General features: G+C 30.9%; 1 protein-coding gene across 1 annotated transcript in view; it reads left to right on the top strand.

The window, feature by feature from the left end:
- The first annotated feature begins 2,998 nt into the window (after positions 1-2,998).
- LOC148300249 (uncharacterized) overlaps positions 2,999-18,563 on the top strand; it is a 50,523-nt gene continuing 34,958 nt past the window's right edge. Inside the window, exons 1-2 of the mRNA XM_088275053.1 lie at positions 2,999-3,230; positions 16,023-16,159. Coding sequence (XP_088131179.1) covers positions 2,999-3,230; positions 16,023-16,159 — 369 coding nt within the window. The remainder of the gene's footprint in view (positions 3,231-16,022; positions 16,160-18,563) is intronic.

The following is an 18,563-nucleotide window of genomic DNA, read 5'->3' as shown; positions in this document are numbered from 1 at the left end:
CGGAGGGTGAAACAGGAACTGAAAATTTTGAAAGGGATACTTTTTACGACTAAACTAATAAAGCCCGCTTCTTTTATTAAAGGTTAATGTTTTGTGTCATTTCATATAATTTCATTTCATTTAAACCTTTATCCGTACCCCAATGGTGCATAGGGCACTGCATTATACAAACGCAATGTTATCTTGATCGTTAACACATGAAGGAAAGGTGATCAGCCCTCCGCTTCAGGTACCAGTCTAGGGTAATATGGAATAAATATTAGGGTGAAAAAATCACTTTTATTTATTTGACCCCCCTGGGAATTGAACTCGGAACCTCCAGAACGGTAGCCGAGCGTGCTGACAATTACACTACGGAGGCGGACATTTCATATAATGCGCAATTGTAATATTTCGATGGGAACTAAACTTCTTAATTTTCAATTGCGGAATATCCGTGTTGAAAAGTCGAATGGTGAGCATATTGTCCTCTTAGGATCTTTAAAAACTATGCTTCTCAGCATTGTGTGTATGTCCCTGCTAGAATCAACATCAGTAAATATTTTGTACTAATCTTTATGTTTCTGTGGTTAGCTATTATTGGCTTATTTAATGTATATCTTTTGATTATTTTGTTTAACATATGTTGCTGTTGGTAACCCAAATAAAAAAAAGTCCAGTTGACCCTTTTCGATTCCAGTACATACTAAAATTGTTTTTTTTTTACCTAAACTTTTTTTTAAACCTAAGCATGCCTTATTATTTATTACGTGGTATCAAATCACATTAGTAAATCTTATTATAAACATAATCTGCTTTTATACTTTGGTACGTGACGATGGATTTTATATACGAGTAAGCTTTTGATGTTTGGTAAAATATCAAGCTAAACTTTGTTATGTGAGTTTTCTTTTTTTTTTAACGTAGTTTTTTACTCAGGGTATTATAATCACTTCGTCGATTTTTCAAAAAAATCATAAAAAAAGTTTTTGTCAAAGCTTGTTAAGTACGCATAACGGCAGAAGTGACATCCTTAGGCGTTGAATTAATACCAAAGCTATTTTGACTATCAATTGTTAACAATAACTACTACAATTACTTTTTTCTTGAATGTTTTTCGAAGATACTTTGTGGCACATTTTATAAACTTTATAAAATAAAACAACTTTTTTTTTTTACCCACCTTTATATCGGTATATTTTTTCTCCAACCAGTTTTGACAAGAACTTTGTCACCATCAGGGTTAATTATCAGTACACGTTTAACCCTGATGATGACAAGGTTCTTGTCAAAACTGGTTGGAGAAAAAAAATATCAATAAATATATGGTTAAAAACAAAGTTGTTTTATTTTATAAAATAACTATTATTTATTTAAATATATTTTTACTAATTCTCGGTCATCGTAAATATAACGTTTTTCTGGATATTTTTCATTTTTATCTCACCTCACTAGCGAAGTGATAATAGTCCAGATAGTTTAAGGTCAAAGGACAAAGGACAAATAGCTCACTCCTTTCAAGAACGTCATAAATAAAAAAAAACTTGATATTTCAGGAGAACGTTTTTAAAGTTTAAAAATATAATACAATGTATTAAAAATCAATATCAAGCCATTTATTGAACTTTTTACTATGCACTGATTTTTTTAGGTAAAACTTGAAGGTTTTTTCTCCATTTGAAAAATATTTAGTAAATTTAAAAAAATAATTAAACAATACCTTTTCTTCAAAATGAAAAAATAACACTTTCTGCCCTGTAGCGGGTAAATATTAAGTTAAAAGTATGGCTCTTTTTCTGGAATATAGTAGATTTTCTGGGCATTCCGAAAACATGCACAACTGAAAATTGACGATTTTCGATTTATGACGTTCTTGAAAGGAGTGAGCGAAATCTTAAAGTAAAATTGATAGTTTTAATTTATTACACGAGTATTTCTAAGGACCCTAGAAGAGTACCCTCAAAAGTCCCCAACTCTCTGGTATCCTTTACTTACCATCGCCCTAAATGTATCCATTTCTATTTCTTTTTCTCAAAAACAATTACAGTTAAAGGAAAAATGACGAAAATAAACATGATCATTATTAAATCATTGAAAAATGGTATTTCTTTTCTTTTGGTAAAGCGTATATACATATTTTGAATCAATTTATATTGCTTACAAGTAACTTATAGTATTTTTAAGTGTGCAGTTGAAAAAAAAGTCATTTATAGTTATAGGTATGAATGTGTACGTACAAGGTTATATATGTACCTCCATTATATGTATATACGTGTATAATCTGTATCACGTGTGGGGGAACGGTAAAACATTGCTTACGACCAATTTCCGGCTAATTCGATCAGCTTTTCCAATCAACGAATTTGAAATAGCTTATTTCCGAGATATTAAAAAATACGGCAATATGAGAAGAAAAATGAGTCTCCCAAATATTAATGGTATATTTTACATTTTCATTTGCGGTGTGATGTGAAAATAATCATAAAAGAAATACATAAAAAATTATTAGCAATGCACAAGCTTCGTTGTAAACTTGGGTAGAGGCTCGATTGTGAAATTAGTTTTTTTTTAAATATAATTTTTATAATGTGTCAATTATCAACAAAAAATATTAAAAATTAAATTTAAGTTCCTTGTTTCACTCCAAAGCAATGTATTATGCTTATTATGCTTTTTACCCCAAAAAGCAAACGGAAAGCGATTCTGTAAAACTATTTGATTTAATTTTTATAAAATGAAATAAATGTAAATAAAAATTTATATAAAATGTAATTTAATCTAACTGAATAAATATAATTATAATAATAGTAAAAAAAACCATTATAAAACGACACATTAAGTTTATCGAGTCTTCCTTATAACTGACGTAACGCCGCCATCTTGGTTTTTCTCTGCCGCTCGCTGTTTTATAAGCGGAACACATTCTTAATTCAAAAATTAAGTTTTCTGACTATTATTACAGAAGCACGGTGAAGATTGAGCCAGTGTCCCTCCGTCCGCGTTGGGGCGCGAGCGCGCCATGACCGCGGCGCCCGGGCCGGCCGCGCGGCCCCGCGTGCGCGCCGCGCTGCTGGCCGCGCTGCTGCCCGCTCTGCTCGCCGCGCTGCTGGCCGCACGCGCCGCCTCGGCCGCCACGGCCTGCCGCATCTCCGAGTACCCCTGCCGGAGCGGCAGCTGCGTGCGGCTGGACAGGTACTGCGACGGGAACGACGACTGCGGCGACGGGAGCGACGAGCCCAGATATTGTACAGGTAGAATACCCCATCAACTTATCAATATGTTATTCCTATTTTATCTTGTTTTTACTCCTATTCTTCAAACCCTTATCTGTACCAATCGGTGGATAGGGCACTGCATCATATAAACGCAGTGTTATCTTGATCATTAACACATGAAGGAAAGGTGATCAGCCCTCTGCTTCAGGTGCCAGTCCAAGGTAATAATATTGAATAAATATTACAGTGAAAAAATCACTTATATTTATTTTACCCCCCTTGGGAATCGAACCCGGGACCTCCAGAACGGTAGCCGAGCGTGCTGACTATTACACTACGGAGGCGGACCTACGACATTACACTACGGAGTGTGAAAAAATCACTTATATTTATTTGCCGCCCCCCCCTGGGAATCGAACTCGGGACCTCCAGTAATGTAGCTGAGCGTGCTGACTATTATGCTACGGAGGCAGACAATATTACCATGCCACAAAGTTAACAATACTTTCAATATAATAATATACCAATGAAAAGTTTATTGCGAGCGTGTAGCATATCTTAATGTCAATAATTCATTAAGTCTGATATTTCTTATCAGCCAAAAATCATTATCTTCAGTTAGGATTCGAAACTATAGTTGAAGTAACTTTAATGTGCCATAAGAGTTTTTGACTAGTTTCAATTAGTCAACGTCTCGAGAGCAAAGTTAGGTACTTATCGAGTACTCTGAATATCGGATCTCGTATCGATCGCTAATCGCGGATTCTCGGAGATTGTAAATCTGCTAAAGACATCGCACATCCTCCGCGTGCTTCCCGCGAAATTATTCAACATTTTTAATGGGATTCCCCGGGGCGGGGGGATGAAAGGAAACTTTGGTCGTGCTCCTTGAAGCGTTTATTTGAGTCTCTTTCCTTAGACTCACAAACACCCCTTTGTCCCCTCAGGGCGCAAGGGGTTGGGGTGCATCATGAGAGGATAAGTTTTGCATTAATTACGAAAACTTCCAGCACTTCGAGTGCGGCCAACATTCAAAGAAACGATCTTGATTTTCCGACAAACTTGTTAGTGTTTTTTTCCGGAAAAGTTTTCAAAAGTTGCGGGTGTTTTATTGCAACTGCGCGGTAAATTATACTTCGAAATAAATTGTTCGTTAGTTTTGCTTGATATCCATATAATTGGTACGCATTCTTCGAACTGTAAGATACATATCATCCTGGACTCTTAGAAATGAAATGCTTCTCCATGTTATATATGGAAAAAAACGATTCTTTCCTACCATGAACATATTTCTAGAAGGAGCGAGGAGAGTTTTGAGAAGCTGTAAGTAATGAAAACAGTTGAAATTAAGCGAGAAAATAGATTGTCTCTCGTAAAATGAACAAATCAAATAAAAGAATTAACGGCTTCCTCATTTAACGCCGACCTAAACTCGACGAAGCAATATACAGGTAAACTGTTCGCTGAGTGTTTGAGAGCATTGAGTTGGTTTATAACGAAAAATCAGATTACCCCTTTTTTGAAATTTATAAGTCAATACGGAAAATATCATTTAAAAGTCCAAACTGAAAGAAAAGAATTTCAAAAAATAGATTTGCACTATTTTCATGCTTTAAACAAACGAACAAAAATGCTAACCTAAAAACGTGCTTAAACAAGCGTTTACACGGAGTTTATGATTCCGTACTTTGAAATATCGATATGAATATTTCATATGACTAAAGCCTACAAACAGAATTTTCCATCTTAAAACTGTATTAAATATTCACCTCCGAAGTAGCGCTGGATTTCCATTTCACGGAAAAGAATTTGAATAAACTTTAACATCAGGGAAAAATTCCCTTAAAACCGGGGCCTCGGAGTTAAATGAGATATGATTGTTGTTAGAATATAATTTGCATTCACAAACAAGTTTGTGGACATTTTTGTTTTTCTTTCGTAAAAGGTTGCGCCGTTGGCGATACTTTATATCGAAATCTTCGCGGTGAAATGAGATTTACGATTATGTATGCGTAAACTTACGAAAACGTAATTAAAAACTCAGCAAAAATCGGGCTGAATTCGTACCGAGAAGACCAATAGGTTTCCTTTTTTTAATTATTTCTGCGGAGATGGAATTTAAAGAGTGAATTTAAGTATTCCGTACCTTCCCGCAGAACAAAGAGGCGGAAGGAAGTGAATAATATTTTTTGCCTGAAATCATAATCCACTCTTGAATATATAATTTATTTCTGTGCCAACACCACAATCAACTACGGGAATAATACATTTATAAACGATTTTTTTTAAACGTACATGTCATATTTTAAGGTTAAAGCTTTTTTTTTATTAATATGTTATTTGATTTAAAAAAACTCAATATTCTTATTTTTGATCCAATTCTTGCTTTTGTATTGGGTTTTAAGTATATTTATCAACAAATGTATTTATAATAATTAAAGAAAACACTTTGTTTTTTACCACTTGAGTTTTTATTAAAGACTACATTTACATTTTACTACTCATTTCACTCTCATAAATTAAAATTATTACACCTTGTTCCATATAAAGGCCAAATTATGAATTATCTTGAATATTTAGAAATACAAAAAAACCTGAATTCTAATAATAATTTATTAAATAATATATTGTTTCAAAATTCTTCGCCATTGCTTTCAATTTTTCCTTTGTTTTCAAACTCCGTTCCTTGACTAACCCTTTCCCCTTACTTTCCCCTCTCCTTATTTATAGAAAAATTTTATATTTTATATTTTAGTTATTATACAGACCTGAATGATGGAAGTTTAACTTCTGAAACATGTAGTCTTTAATAAAAACTCAAGTGGTAAAAAACAAAGTGTTTTCTTTAATTATTATAACATGTCTTACCACAAAGTTAATGCCGAAACAATAAATAAAATGTATTTATCGTTTTCAAAATTTTAACCATTCAAGATAATTATTTGATTGATTGATACGTTTGTTATTATTAAATTTATTTTTACGATAAAATACGCATAGTCATAAAATAAACTTAATAAAACAATATAAGTTTGTATTTTGCACGTTTTTGCGTATATTACGGTTAAAATCTGTAACGTAACTAAAAACCTGGCCAAAAAAAATGTGTAACGTTGATAGAATAAGAAATGGTAAAAAAGCTAAAAATAGTTTCGTTTCCTTTATTTTTGTTAATAATTCACACTCGACGTGACGTGGCATTTGCTAGATCTGTTTCGTTTGGCCCCGCGGTCTTATTTACCCCGAACCACCCTTTCCGTAGTTTCCTATTCATCCCGCAGTGAGTATGCGCCACGCTACCGGGTTCGGTGTTTCATAGAACGTGACGCTCATATTAGAACCATCCCCCAACTTGCGAGATTCGAGAACAGCTTCTCGAGAATTGATAAGAAGGCGTATATCTCGCTCGATAACCCTAATTCAACTTAAAATGGCTGGAAAGTCATTTTGTCTTACGGTACTGCTTTCCCTCGATACTTCGGTTGACAGGTTGTGATAAATCTGCAGGCGGATAGCAATTAATTCGGATGTCGCTCAAAAGATAGAGCTTTTGATGAAAGAGAGATATTATACAGCTTAGCTGTTTGGAACAAGTAATGTACTTTCTAGTTTAACTAGCTCCATAAATACTAAGCCAAAGAAAATGGAGTATCTTGTGAAGAATTTGGAAACATATAATTTATATAAGAATATTTCGTTAATTAGTAGTTGAATATCAAAACGCATTCAATTACATTTAAAAAAAGGAAAAATATGTTTTTCAAAACTGTTTAAAGAAATTAAATCAGATTTTTGCCGTGTTTCTACTACCTGTATTTCTGTAAGTATATTGAATAATATTTAAAATCCAATATACAGCCTGCCAATAGTTATGTGCTTTACTACAACTATGTTAAATAAGCTCATTCTTATATCTATAATTTATATTTTTCAAACCTTTTTATGTATGTTACACTAGTTAAACCTTCGTTGTATATAGAAAATTACAAAATACATGGCTCACACATGTTGCATTTCAATGAATATATAACAAAAATCTATGTAACAACAATCCAACCGAAAACACTAAAAATACTATAAAAAATGCATGTATTTCATTCAAGAAGTTTATTAAGTAAATAACTACGTTTTTTGCAATGAAAAGTTTAATGTAATTTAAAAAAAATATATTTTGGTACACGAATTTGGAAATACCTATTAGAAATATTGTGTAACATGAATACTATTTAAAATCATTATAAAGAAAAAGATGTTTTCCCTGAACGATATTTATTTTTATCTGCTTTACCAAAAAAAGCCTCTACACAAATATACATTTTTAAGTTTATTTAAATTACTCTGTATCAGATCATTATTCCCCAATAAAAATAACAGTTCACTTATAAAATAATTCCTTGCATACTTCAAAATAATTCCTTTCTATTATTATGTACAGGAATAAAAGGGATGAAGAGATGGGTAATAGGACATTGACAAATCCGGCCTTTACCTAATCCTCATTGATTCCTGTATACATTTATACATCCAGGATCAGACCCCTGCTTTTGGGTTTCAGGAGGATTATCACTTGTTTTAGAAAGGGTTTTTACAACCGGATTCCTTAGCCCTTTTAAAATTTATTTTAATATCACAATATATAAATATTATATTCAACATTACCAAGTTATTTTGAGCAAAGCTTTAATTAAAAGCAATGCCCGTTTGTGTACTCATTCAACCACCTTAATTTACAGTAATCAAGTATTTAAGAATGAAAGTACACCTTTTACTGTTAACAAGTTTTAAGGAAATATTTTCTTTTGCGAAGGATTTATTTTAAATTTAATTAAGAAAATCAGGCTGACATCCCTTTGTAGACGATATAAATTCTTTACTCTACAACAATCATTCTTTTAAAAAATATTATAGATATTTATTTATATTTATATTATAGATACGTAATTTAAAGACGATTTCGATTTTATTTATTTTTTATTTTATTTGTTCGGGAATTGTACATAAAAAAAGTAAATAATTAAAAATACTTACATTAACAAAAATAGTTACATTAATAAACATAAAGCCAATTAAACAATTCCACATTTATGTTAAAATAACTATTAAATTTTCTTTTATTTGTTAATTTGTAAACATTGATGTTTTAAAGTTGATGTTAATTTTTAATTTTAATATTTATTTACAACATTTTTTGTGTGTCCAAATACTTGTTCACAAATCTGGATTATCTCCAATTCTAGGAGTTATTTTTCGTATTATTTTTTGACATCCCATCAAAGATGAAGATCTTCATTTTCATCTTGCGCCACCTGTATGGGACACACGAGTAAATACTAAAATGATTTACTGAAATTAGAATAATTCTAAAAATACTCCGATGTCAATTTACCACCGTAAAACTTTTCTTCTCATACTTTCACATTATTAATGTGTTTTTAAAGGTAATACCTCTTGTTTTACGCTTCGCTTTCCGATTTAAAATTAAAGCTAAATCATGAACCTCAGGTACAAATAACAAGTTTTAGCCAACAGGAAACTCACAACCGTAATGTGACGGTGGCGACCTTAGTTTGGGCCCATAATGGAATTTGCCGTTTCTAATTGAGTTGGGAATTATCAAATTTCAACTCGGCTTAAGACAGAAAATGATTTTGCGTCCCCTATTGATGTTGGGAATTTATTTAACGGCATTGCTAAAATTTAATTTGAACTTAGTTTCATTCGTTACGGGTGTGAGCGAACCAAACCGTATATTACTTTTGGCTGACTGGATACACAAAGATAATTTTGTTTGGGATAAAAATTAAGTCGAGGGATACGTTCATTTGAATCGATCTGAAATCGTTGGGTTTGGAATCGAACTACTTCAAACGATTCTGATATGATTTATAACCAAATAACTTTTTGTTTACTCTGATACAGCGTCAAATATGTAATATGATGCTGGATGTAAATAAGCTATGCTTTACTATCATGTATCGTGTAATTTGTTCATTGATTTTTCCTCAATTCTTTAGTATTATATATATCATATGTAATTAAAACCTTACCTTCATCTTTATTACTTATTAATTTGGCATTTACTTTGTGGAATGACAAGTTAATTATTTTCATATTATTTTTTAACATCTCATCAAAGATGAAGAAGAATATGGAAGTCTGGGCATTTACGGGGCTGACGACCGTCATAGGCTGGTTTAAGTGATCACTTTACACACGTGTAACATTCACCAATTCTACCCATTATTGACAACCACACTACTCAAATAAACCAGCCTATGACGGTCGTCAGCCCCGTAAATGCCCAGACTTCCATATTCTTCTTCATCTTTGATGAGATGTCAAAAAATAATATGAAAATAACTCCTATAATTGGAGATAATCCAGATTTTGTGAACAAGTATTTGGACTCACTCAAAATGTTGTAAATAAATTATCTGGTCAAATTATAAGCTTAATAATAAAAATTAAAAAGGTATTTTCTGGCGTTTCTCATGTGTGTGATTATAATCCAGGATTTGGACCTCACATACTAATATAAGAGTTTCTGCTTAGTAAAAAGCTTCTTTACATCTTACCAATAGATGCCTCTAGTGAAGTTCTAGTGATTCAACAACAAGGTTTCTAAATTGGTTCATATATATAGAACTTCCAAGAATTTGAGTAGTGTGGTTGTCAATAATGGGTAGAATTGGTGAATGTTACACGTGTGTAAAGTGATCACTAAAATCAGCCTATGACGGTCGTCAGCCCCGTAAATGCCCAGACTTCCATATTCTTCTTCATCTTTGATGAGATGTTAAAAAATAATATGAAAATAACTCCTATAATTGGAGATAATCCAGATTTTGTGAACAAGTATTTGGACACACTCAAAATGTTGTAAAGTTGATTATTAATTTTGAATTGAAGTTTTACTAAGTAAATACCACTATTTCTTAAAATGTACTGCGACATGTGTTTCGACGCATTCCACATAAAAACACGTTGCGGTGTTAGAAAATGATACGGAATGCATCGAAACACGTGTTGCAGTAGATTTTAAGAAATAGTGGTATTTACTAAGTAAAATTTTAATTAAAAATTTAACACTTTTATCAGACCACTAATTGAGTTTTCTTTCAATTCACAAGATTAGTTTTGAAAAATACAGATATTTTTATATGCATACATGTGATCATTGTATTGTATGTGACTTAAAAGAGCAAGTCATAAAATATTTAGAAAATTTAGAAGTATATAAGAATTTAAATACTGATAAAACACGAATTAATAATACGTTTTTCCAAATTCATCGCCATTATTGTCTATGTTTCCATTAAATCACCCTTTAACCCCCTCTCTCTAGATATTACCTCTACCAATACTTGAATGATTTTTTTGAGTGCTAGTTTTTGTGATCTGTGAAAACATCTGTAGTTTTCGAAACTAGTCGTGTGAACTGAAATAAGACTCAATCAGTGGTGTAATACAAATGTTTAATTTTTAATAAATCTTTCATCGTCAAAAAAAGAATTCAAGTATTTTTTTAAATATTTACCCTATTCGTCCTAAGAAAAAAAGATAAATATAAATTCGTTTGTAACATATCTGCAAAAATCGCATTTGTCCACTAGTTTATCATAAATAAACCTTTAATAATGTGCCAATGTATATATCTATTGGGATTATGTAAGAACAAAAGTTTGCAATAAATAATAATATGGTGCGGAAATGATGAAAGAAAGATAAATGCTTTGGAAATATGGCCATTAGCGACGCTGTTCAGAAAGTCATTATTTGCTCACATAGAGCGTATGAGGTTCACTCATGTTGATGAGTATTATTATTTTGAAAGGTGAAAGGCGGGAGAAATAATATGAAAAAAACTGTTTACGCATACGGAAAACTTCGATAAATATTTATGATTTTATTTGAAATTGTGGAATGGCATTTATAATGAGGTAAAAATTATCCATAACCCGCTTAAAACGTTCACACATAATTTAAAATAAAAAGTAAATTTTAGTGTACTCGTATCTATGATAGACTTTTTTAAACAAGATTTGTGAACAAGTCTTTTGACACACCCTAAATGTTGTACATAAAACACTTGGTAAAAGCATAAGTTGTACAAAAATTTAAAATCAGGTTTTCAGGCGTTAACCAGTATGTAAAATATCTGGGTTCGGTTCTTGAATACAAATAAAAGGGTCAATGCTAAATAAAAGCTTTCTTAATCCAATCAAATATGCTGTTGTGAACTCAGTCATGGAACGTCATGAGATTGATCATATACGTATGACTTCCAAAAAATTAAGTAGTGCGGCTGTCAATTGTGGGTAGAATGGTGGACGTTGCACCTCTCTAAAAAGATCACTTAACTATCCTATGACAAGTCGCAAGCCCTGTTTATACCCAGACTTCCGTTTGCTTCTTAATCCATGTTGAGATGTCAAAATTTTAAAATAAGTTCAAAGTGTAGAAACCCTGATTTGTGAGCAAGTATTTGGATGCACTCAAAATGTTGTGAACTTTCCTTAATATTATTTTCTTTATTTTAACTAAGAAATTTGAAAGTAAATATTTGTCTTATCTTTACGTCATTATAAACATATTACAAATACTTATTTTTTGGAGTGGACAACATTTATAAATGTTACTAGTTTTTTTAAATACGCAAAATTTATATTTGACAAATATATTTAAAAATAACTCCTAATCAACCCTGAATGATGGATTTACGTCCCGGCTCAAAGATATGTGATCTCTATTTTTCGGACAATGTAAATATCTTAATTACATAGTCCATTAAATCTGCTGAATTAGTATGATTTAAGATAATTCATAAAAAGGAATTTGCTTAAGTAACAAGTATAAAAACTTTAAACTTGCTGCTTAAGCGTCTAATGTTAAATTCAACAGACTTTTATCGTTTCAATTTTGTAATAATAAAAGTATTTCAATACCCTCTGTTACAAACGATACCATTTCGCGAAAATGTGACATATTATTTATAATTCATCTGAACGCCGTGAAAGGGTGCGACCCTAATTATGGTGTACAATGAGATCGTAGGGGACAATATGCGCTCAGCTTCTTACGGGGACATTTTCCAAATTACATTTTCCTCGTGTTTTACGCTTCGATTCACCGATGAGCCATCAAAGGGTGACCATTGATTGTGGCGTCACCCTTTTCATATAAATATTCAGGGACTAACACATACTGGTCCTATCCAAACAAAACCCACGTAGAATGTTAAAAGAAAATATTTCAATTAGTTTAGCAAACCAGCCGTACGAATCGCCTTCACATTTAATAATATTGAGATACCGTGTCATCTAATTTTAAAAAATTCAATTATGAATAATAATACTGGGCAACAATTTCGACTTTTATTTTGAAACTGGCATGAAAATACTTTTTATGGCTGAATTAAAAAACGAAAGCAAAAAAAATGCAGCACGTCAGATTTTTTAGTTATGAATATTTTTTATTCCAATATTGACTAGTTTATCTTATTTTTTATATATAAACAAATAATGGTATCGTATTCTAATAAGTTAATTTATTTCCACTGTTACTCCATAATTATCGATACTTTTTTTGAATCCCTTAGACCTAAGACTAAAACATGTCTAGATACCAACCACTATTACGGTTTCAACGATTGGGTTCCATACAAACAATAATATGACAGTAACATCAAAACTTGACGTGATACAAGCTTTTCACCATATAGACTTGAAATAAGAACGATTAAGTAAGTCCAAAACAGTCATCAAAATTTCAGTTACAAAATCATTGTTGGCCAATGTAATCTTCACATTGCTGAAATGTCAAGATATAAATATTTGGGATTTGACGGAACCTAGATGGATCAAGTGGAAGGTATTTGAATGAAGATGTAGAGGCTTCAACAATGAATCAGTTTTGGTCCACGAGAGACTGAACACAGATAAATAGGCAATATTTTAAGTTTGTCCGAATATTTGTTCATGATTGATTTTAGGTTTGTCTCCACTTAGAGTTATTTATATAAATATCTCAACACAGATATAGAAGAATATGGAAGTCTGGACAGCTTTTATGACTTGTCATAGGCTAGATAATCGATCACTTTACACACGTGCAACATTCACCATTATACAATGATTGAGAACCACACTATTCAATTTTTTGGAACTCCTACACATACCATTATTCTCATGACACACTACATGCGAGTTCACTAGAGACATCTGCGATTACATTGGAAAAGCTTTAATTTAGCTTATACCCTTTTATTTAAATGTATGTAAGATTCTAACAGGATTATTATACATAATGATTTAAAAATGAAATAAAACACTTGTTTGTTTCCAACCATTTTTTAGATTATTAAAATAAACACGACTAGTTTCAAGAACAATAAATGTTCTAATCGATACTTAAAAATAGAAATTAAAAAGCCATTATCCAAAATGCAAGTATTGATAGAGGTAAGTAGGATAATAACTGAAAAGGGCTATTTGGCGGTGGGGTTTGATTTAACGGAATGTAGAAAGAAAGAGTGAGGAATTTATAAAAATACTTAATAATTATTTTTACAGAATCAATCACAACCTAGATTATTTATTGCTTGTTATTTTGTATTTTTACATATTGATGAGAACATCTGTAAATGTTGAAACTGGTCGTGTTTACATAAATAAATTTCAAAAAGTGGTATTTTAAATTAATGAGATAGTTTAAATGTGCGTAGTTGATTTTTGCTTCAAAGTTCTCTTTAGTGAAGCCTGTTCAAAGATAAAACATTGCCTATGAGAAATACAGGTGAAAACCAATTTAATTAAAAACTTGGATCTTGTTTGTATGTACGATAGTACGTCGACCAATCCTGATGTAGGGATTTTCATTAAATTTGATGACAGTATCTTCCTGATTTTTATTTTCATTTTATCGGGTATTGGATTTTTAATATAAAAAAAGGAAGGAGATTAATATTTTAACCAATTTTCTCATCTGAAATATTTGTTTAGATAACTGATTGAAGGCTCTCATTTTTGATAAAATTAATATTCCTGAAGCAAAATCAATTTATTTTAAATGAAAAATACGCTTAATGTATATATATTTTTTTATAAGTTAATATTTAAAAAAAATCAATTTCGTGACATATCGATTTCTGATCCACAACAATTCAATTTATATTACGAAACAAAACACCGTTATCGCTATCACTATAAAAAAGTTTTACCGACAAGAATACAATTATTACAAAAAATACAAATTTTCGTTTAGACTGTTTTTTCAGATTAACGCCATTTTATATTTACGTGAGAAACTGATTATTTTTGACGGTAAAATAATATCATGGTTCGAAAAATAATACATCATGACATAATCATCGAAGCATTATGGATAAGGTCTTCTCTTAAAATAACGTCACATTGTTATTATTTAAACATATAAAGTCTGTTTTTGCCATTTCTAATATTTGAATACTTTATTTCCTTATTTACCCTCTTGGATTTCTCATTTGATTTATTATTATTATTGTTATGTAATTATTAAGATTGAAACAAATGCACACATAAATACATACATTTATAACAAATACTACAAACTACAAGGTATAGTGATTGACTTGGTTTTGATTATTGTTGCTTTATTATATGGCATTATTGTACTAATTGAATACTTCGAACAAAGAAATCAATATTAAGCTTTGTGGTATTATTGAACAATAAGATTTGTACAGTTACATAAGCCTTTCACTAATATTTTCAAATGTTTAATTTATTCCCTTTTTATCGGACTACTTCAGTATGAAGGTTGGCTAACAAATTGCTTTGTAAACTTTATCTGCAGAAGTTATGACTTGAAGCAATTTAACCATTCTCTTAAGTCGATAAACTCGAAGATGCATCGTTTTATTGCAATATTCTTGTGTCGGGTTTTGGTCCCGTGGTTAGTGTCGCAGACTCTAACTGATTGTTTCTGGCTACGAGCCCACTCTAACACCCACCCCATTCTAACACATTATAACGTGTTTCTTATGTTTAAAAACGGATCGCTGAGGCCTGCAATAAAGCTCAAAATTAAAATATTTGTGAATAGAATAAGAACAAAAGAATTTATATTATATTTTGTATATTAAAAGTATTGATAACTTTGTGGTATGGTAATAAAATACTCTCCTTACCATCCATTGTTTACTTTGTAATACCACTTTTTAAAACACTTATTTATGATCATCATCAGGTCAATAAAATTAAAATAAAATTATCGCGATTTGACATTTGTTCAGATTTTTTTTATACAAACAAGAATAGAAATTTTACATGTAAATAAAACTGGTCATTGTTTAGATAATCCATAAGAATTAGAAATTAGTAAAGCAATTAATAAAGACTTACCCTTAATAAATAACCAACTAAATTTAACTTCGAGTCCACTTTTGAAAATATTCCCATTGTGATTCATTACTCGTCTTTTTCTCAAAATTTCATTTTTATACAAATATCAAATAGTTGTAATTTTGTTTTAATTTTTAAAATTTTAATGTAATAATTTTATTTTAATTTTAATTACTTGATGACAGAATGATTTTCTTAAACTGGTAGTCATAATAAGTGTTTAAAAAGTGGCATTACCCAAAGTAAACAGTGGATGGTAAGGAGAGTGAATTTATATTAGTTTAAGAAAAAAAGCATTTTACGTTTTATTTCTTTCCTCTCATGAAATGCTTCATCAAATGTAACTACTATTTTAAACGATTTTTATCATTTTATGTTTAAATCATCCATTTGTATTCATACTTTAGCCGAAAAATACCTTTGTTTTCATCATGATGTTTTTTTGCAGTTTGTAATCGGACCTATTATGGAGATGTCGGAAAAACTTATGAGCTGAAACTGGGAAAGCCAATAGAGGGTAGACTACCCTTTCTATGCCATCTTACCTTCACTGCCAACGGTCACGTTCATGGGGATATTGTACAGGTAAATACATTTTTATTTTATGTTCCTTTTATAATAAGTATAAAAATAGCCGTGAATATTATGACGCTTTATGTGTGATACCGATACAGTGATATAAGATATTAACATAGATTAAATGATCAATTTTGTGTTGGTTTCAATAGTATTTGAAATAATTATATTGATTTTTTACTGATCCTTATATTTATTTACTTGGAAATTGAACTTAAATACATGTTATGTCGAGTACTCAACGACTTGTTTAACTACTTGACTTTAGAAATAATCAGAAAACTCTGAGAATATTATTTTGATATTCGAGTCAGTAGGTCGGACAACGGCATTCATTCTGAGCTTTATAATCTATTTTAAAATTCAAAATTAATTGAAAAGTAATGCAGTTATTTTATTAAGAGTTATTTCAGGTTAAATATATAATTGAATAAAATTCAATAAAAAGGTAACACATTTTCGAAATATTACGTTTTATCATTTATTTTGTTACATGTATAATTGATTTATTTATTTACCGTTAAATTGTGGCTGTCCATATATGTACACTTACTAACCAAAATGGGGTCATAAGTTGCAGCATAGCGTTCTCGGAACGCAATACGATCTCCGTTCATGGATCAAATTGCTATAATTCGTTTCTTCCAAAATAATAACATATTTTAGAAATTATATAAAATGGTAATTTACATTTGAATGGCAGAAAAATATTAAAAATATTTATTTTGTTCTTGTATGTTATCTCATAATGTACACAAATTTGTAAACTACTAAAAAGAAAAAATCATTAATATATTTGATAGTCACATTGTGCTAATATATTATCATTTTGAAGTTAAGTTTGACTTGGTAAACACCACTTTTTAAAGTAGTATATACCACAATATGAATGCCGAAACAATAATGAATGTAAAACTTAAATTAATATATTTTTTATTTATTAATTAATACGGTCAGTTATAAGTCACCTCGTAGTAATCTTTTTACCATACATTTTAAAATTAAATATTTAATTGGTAAAATCACTAATTATTGAAACACTACAATAACTTTATTTTGACACATTTAACGATATCATATGGTATTTCATAATGATGCTGAGTGCATCGAAACACGTTTCACATTTTTTTATATTTAATTGTTTTTACTAATTCAATATTACATTTAAAAAAATAAGCGGATTTTATTTTGGGAAGAGTAGATATTACATGGCATGAAGAATGTAAAGAACGCAATGCGGTTGGCGCGATGCAAAAATGCATGCAATTTTACGCGGCCCGTTTGTAAGCTTATACAGGAAGCTTTATATGTAGAACCGAGATCGTATGCTTTCCGAGATCAGACCAGCGAGTGGCTCAAATCGCAGTCTGTGGTTAATGTTCTTATGCCTAGTACATTGATCGATTGGTGTATGACTATTAAAATCATATGAAATCATTATATATAAAGACAAAAATTAAAACCTTACTAAAATTAATAGCATTTTATAAAGTTTTTTTCGGTAGCTTTTTCTACTTGACCGTAGCAATTTCAACGTCTCATGTGCGATTTTTTAAAATAGCAGTTTACAACGAGGTGCTAGTGCCAACACTGATGTACATATGAAGGCAAATCATGGAATTGGAAAAAAAGGATGAAAACATATTAACGTCGTTTAAATGCGACGAATGTATGAAAAAAAATGAAAGAAATATTGAGTTAAGGATAATGAAAAAGATTAAGAAATGTCCTTTGAGGTGGTCTGGTAATGTGAAGAGATGATAGAGATAGTATTTTGGAAAATGTGAATGGGTGAAAAGAACAAGGACATTCAAGATTGGCACGATCAAATCGATCTGAACCTAATATCTGATCATGTCAAAAGTCAACGTGATCAGAGAGAGATCTATGGATGTGGAGGAATTTAGGAATGTATGGCAAGCAAGTTTGGCATTCCATCCTCTTTGGGTACCCTTACAGTGAAACGGCGATATGGTAGCATAATTTGTTTTATTACGTATGTATTAGTGGTATTATAAAGCAGATTATACATTTTTGACATCTCATCATAGATGAAGACGAATATGGAAGTCTGGGCATTTACTGGGCTTATGACCATCATACGCTTGGTTAAGTGATCACTTCACATACGTGTAACATTCACCAATTGTGTAAAGTGATCATTTAACCAAGCATATGACTGTCGTAAGCCCTTCCATATTGTTTTTCGTCTATGTTGAGATGTCAAAAATGTATAAAATAACCCCTAAGCGGAGATATTCCAGATTTGTGACTAAGTATTTGGACACACTCAAAATATTGTAAAGCAGATTATGTTTCCGTTCCACTAGAGTTGTCTACTTCTGATTTAATTTCCTGTTATTAATTTTCGTACCACCCTCTCGCGCATAAAGTCGAATAATATGATGAAATA

This window comes from Brachycentrus maculatus, unplaced genomic scaffold, assembly GCF_059751285.1.
Source record: "Brachycentrus maculatus isolate JH-2025_06_01 unplaced genomic scaffold, ASM5975128v1 h1tg000772l, whole genome shotgun sequence".
NCBI classification, from domain to species: domain Eukaryota; kingdom Metazoa; phylum Arthropoda; class Insecta; order Trichoptera; family Brachycentridae; genus Brachycentrus; species Brachycentrus maculatus.
Note: the sequence above shows the minus strand (reverse complement) of the source record. Positions and strands in the feature narration are given on the sequence as shown.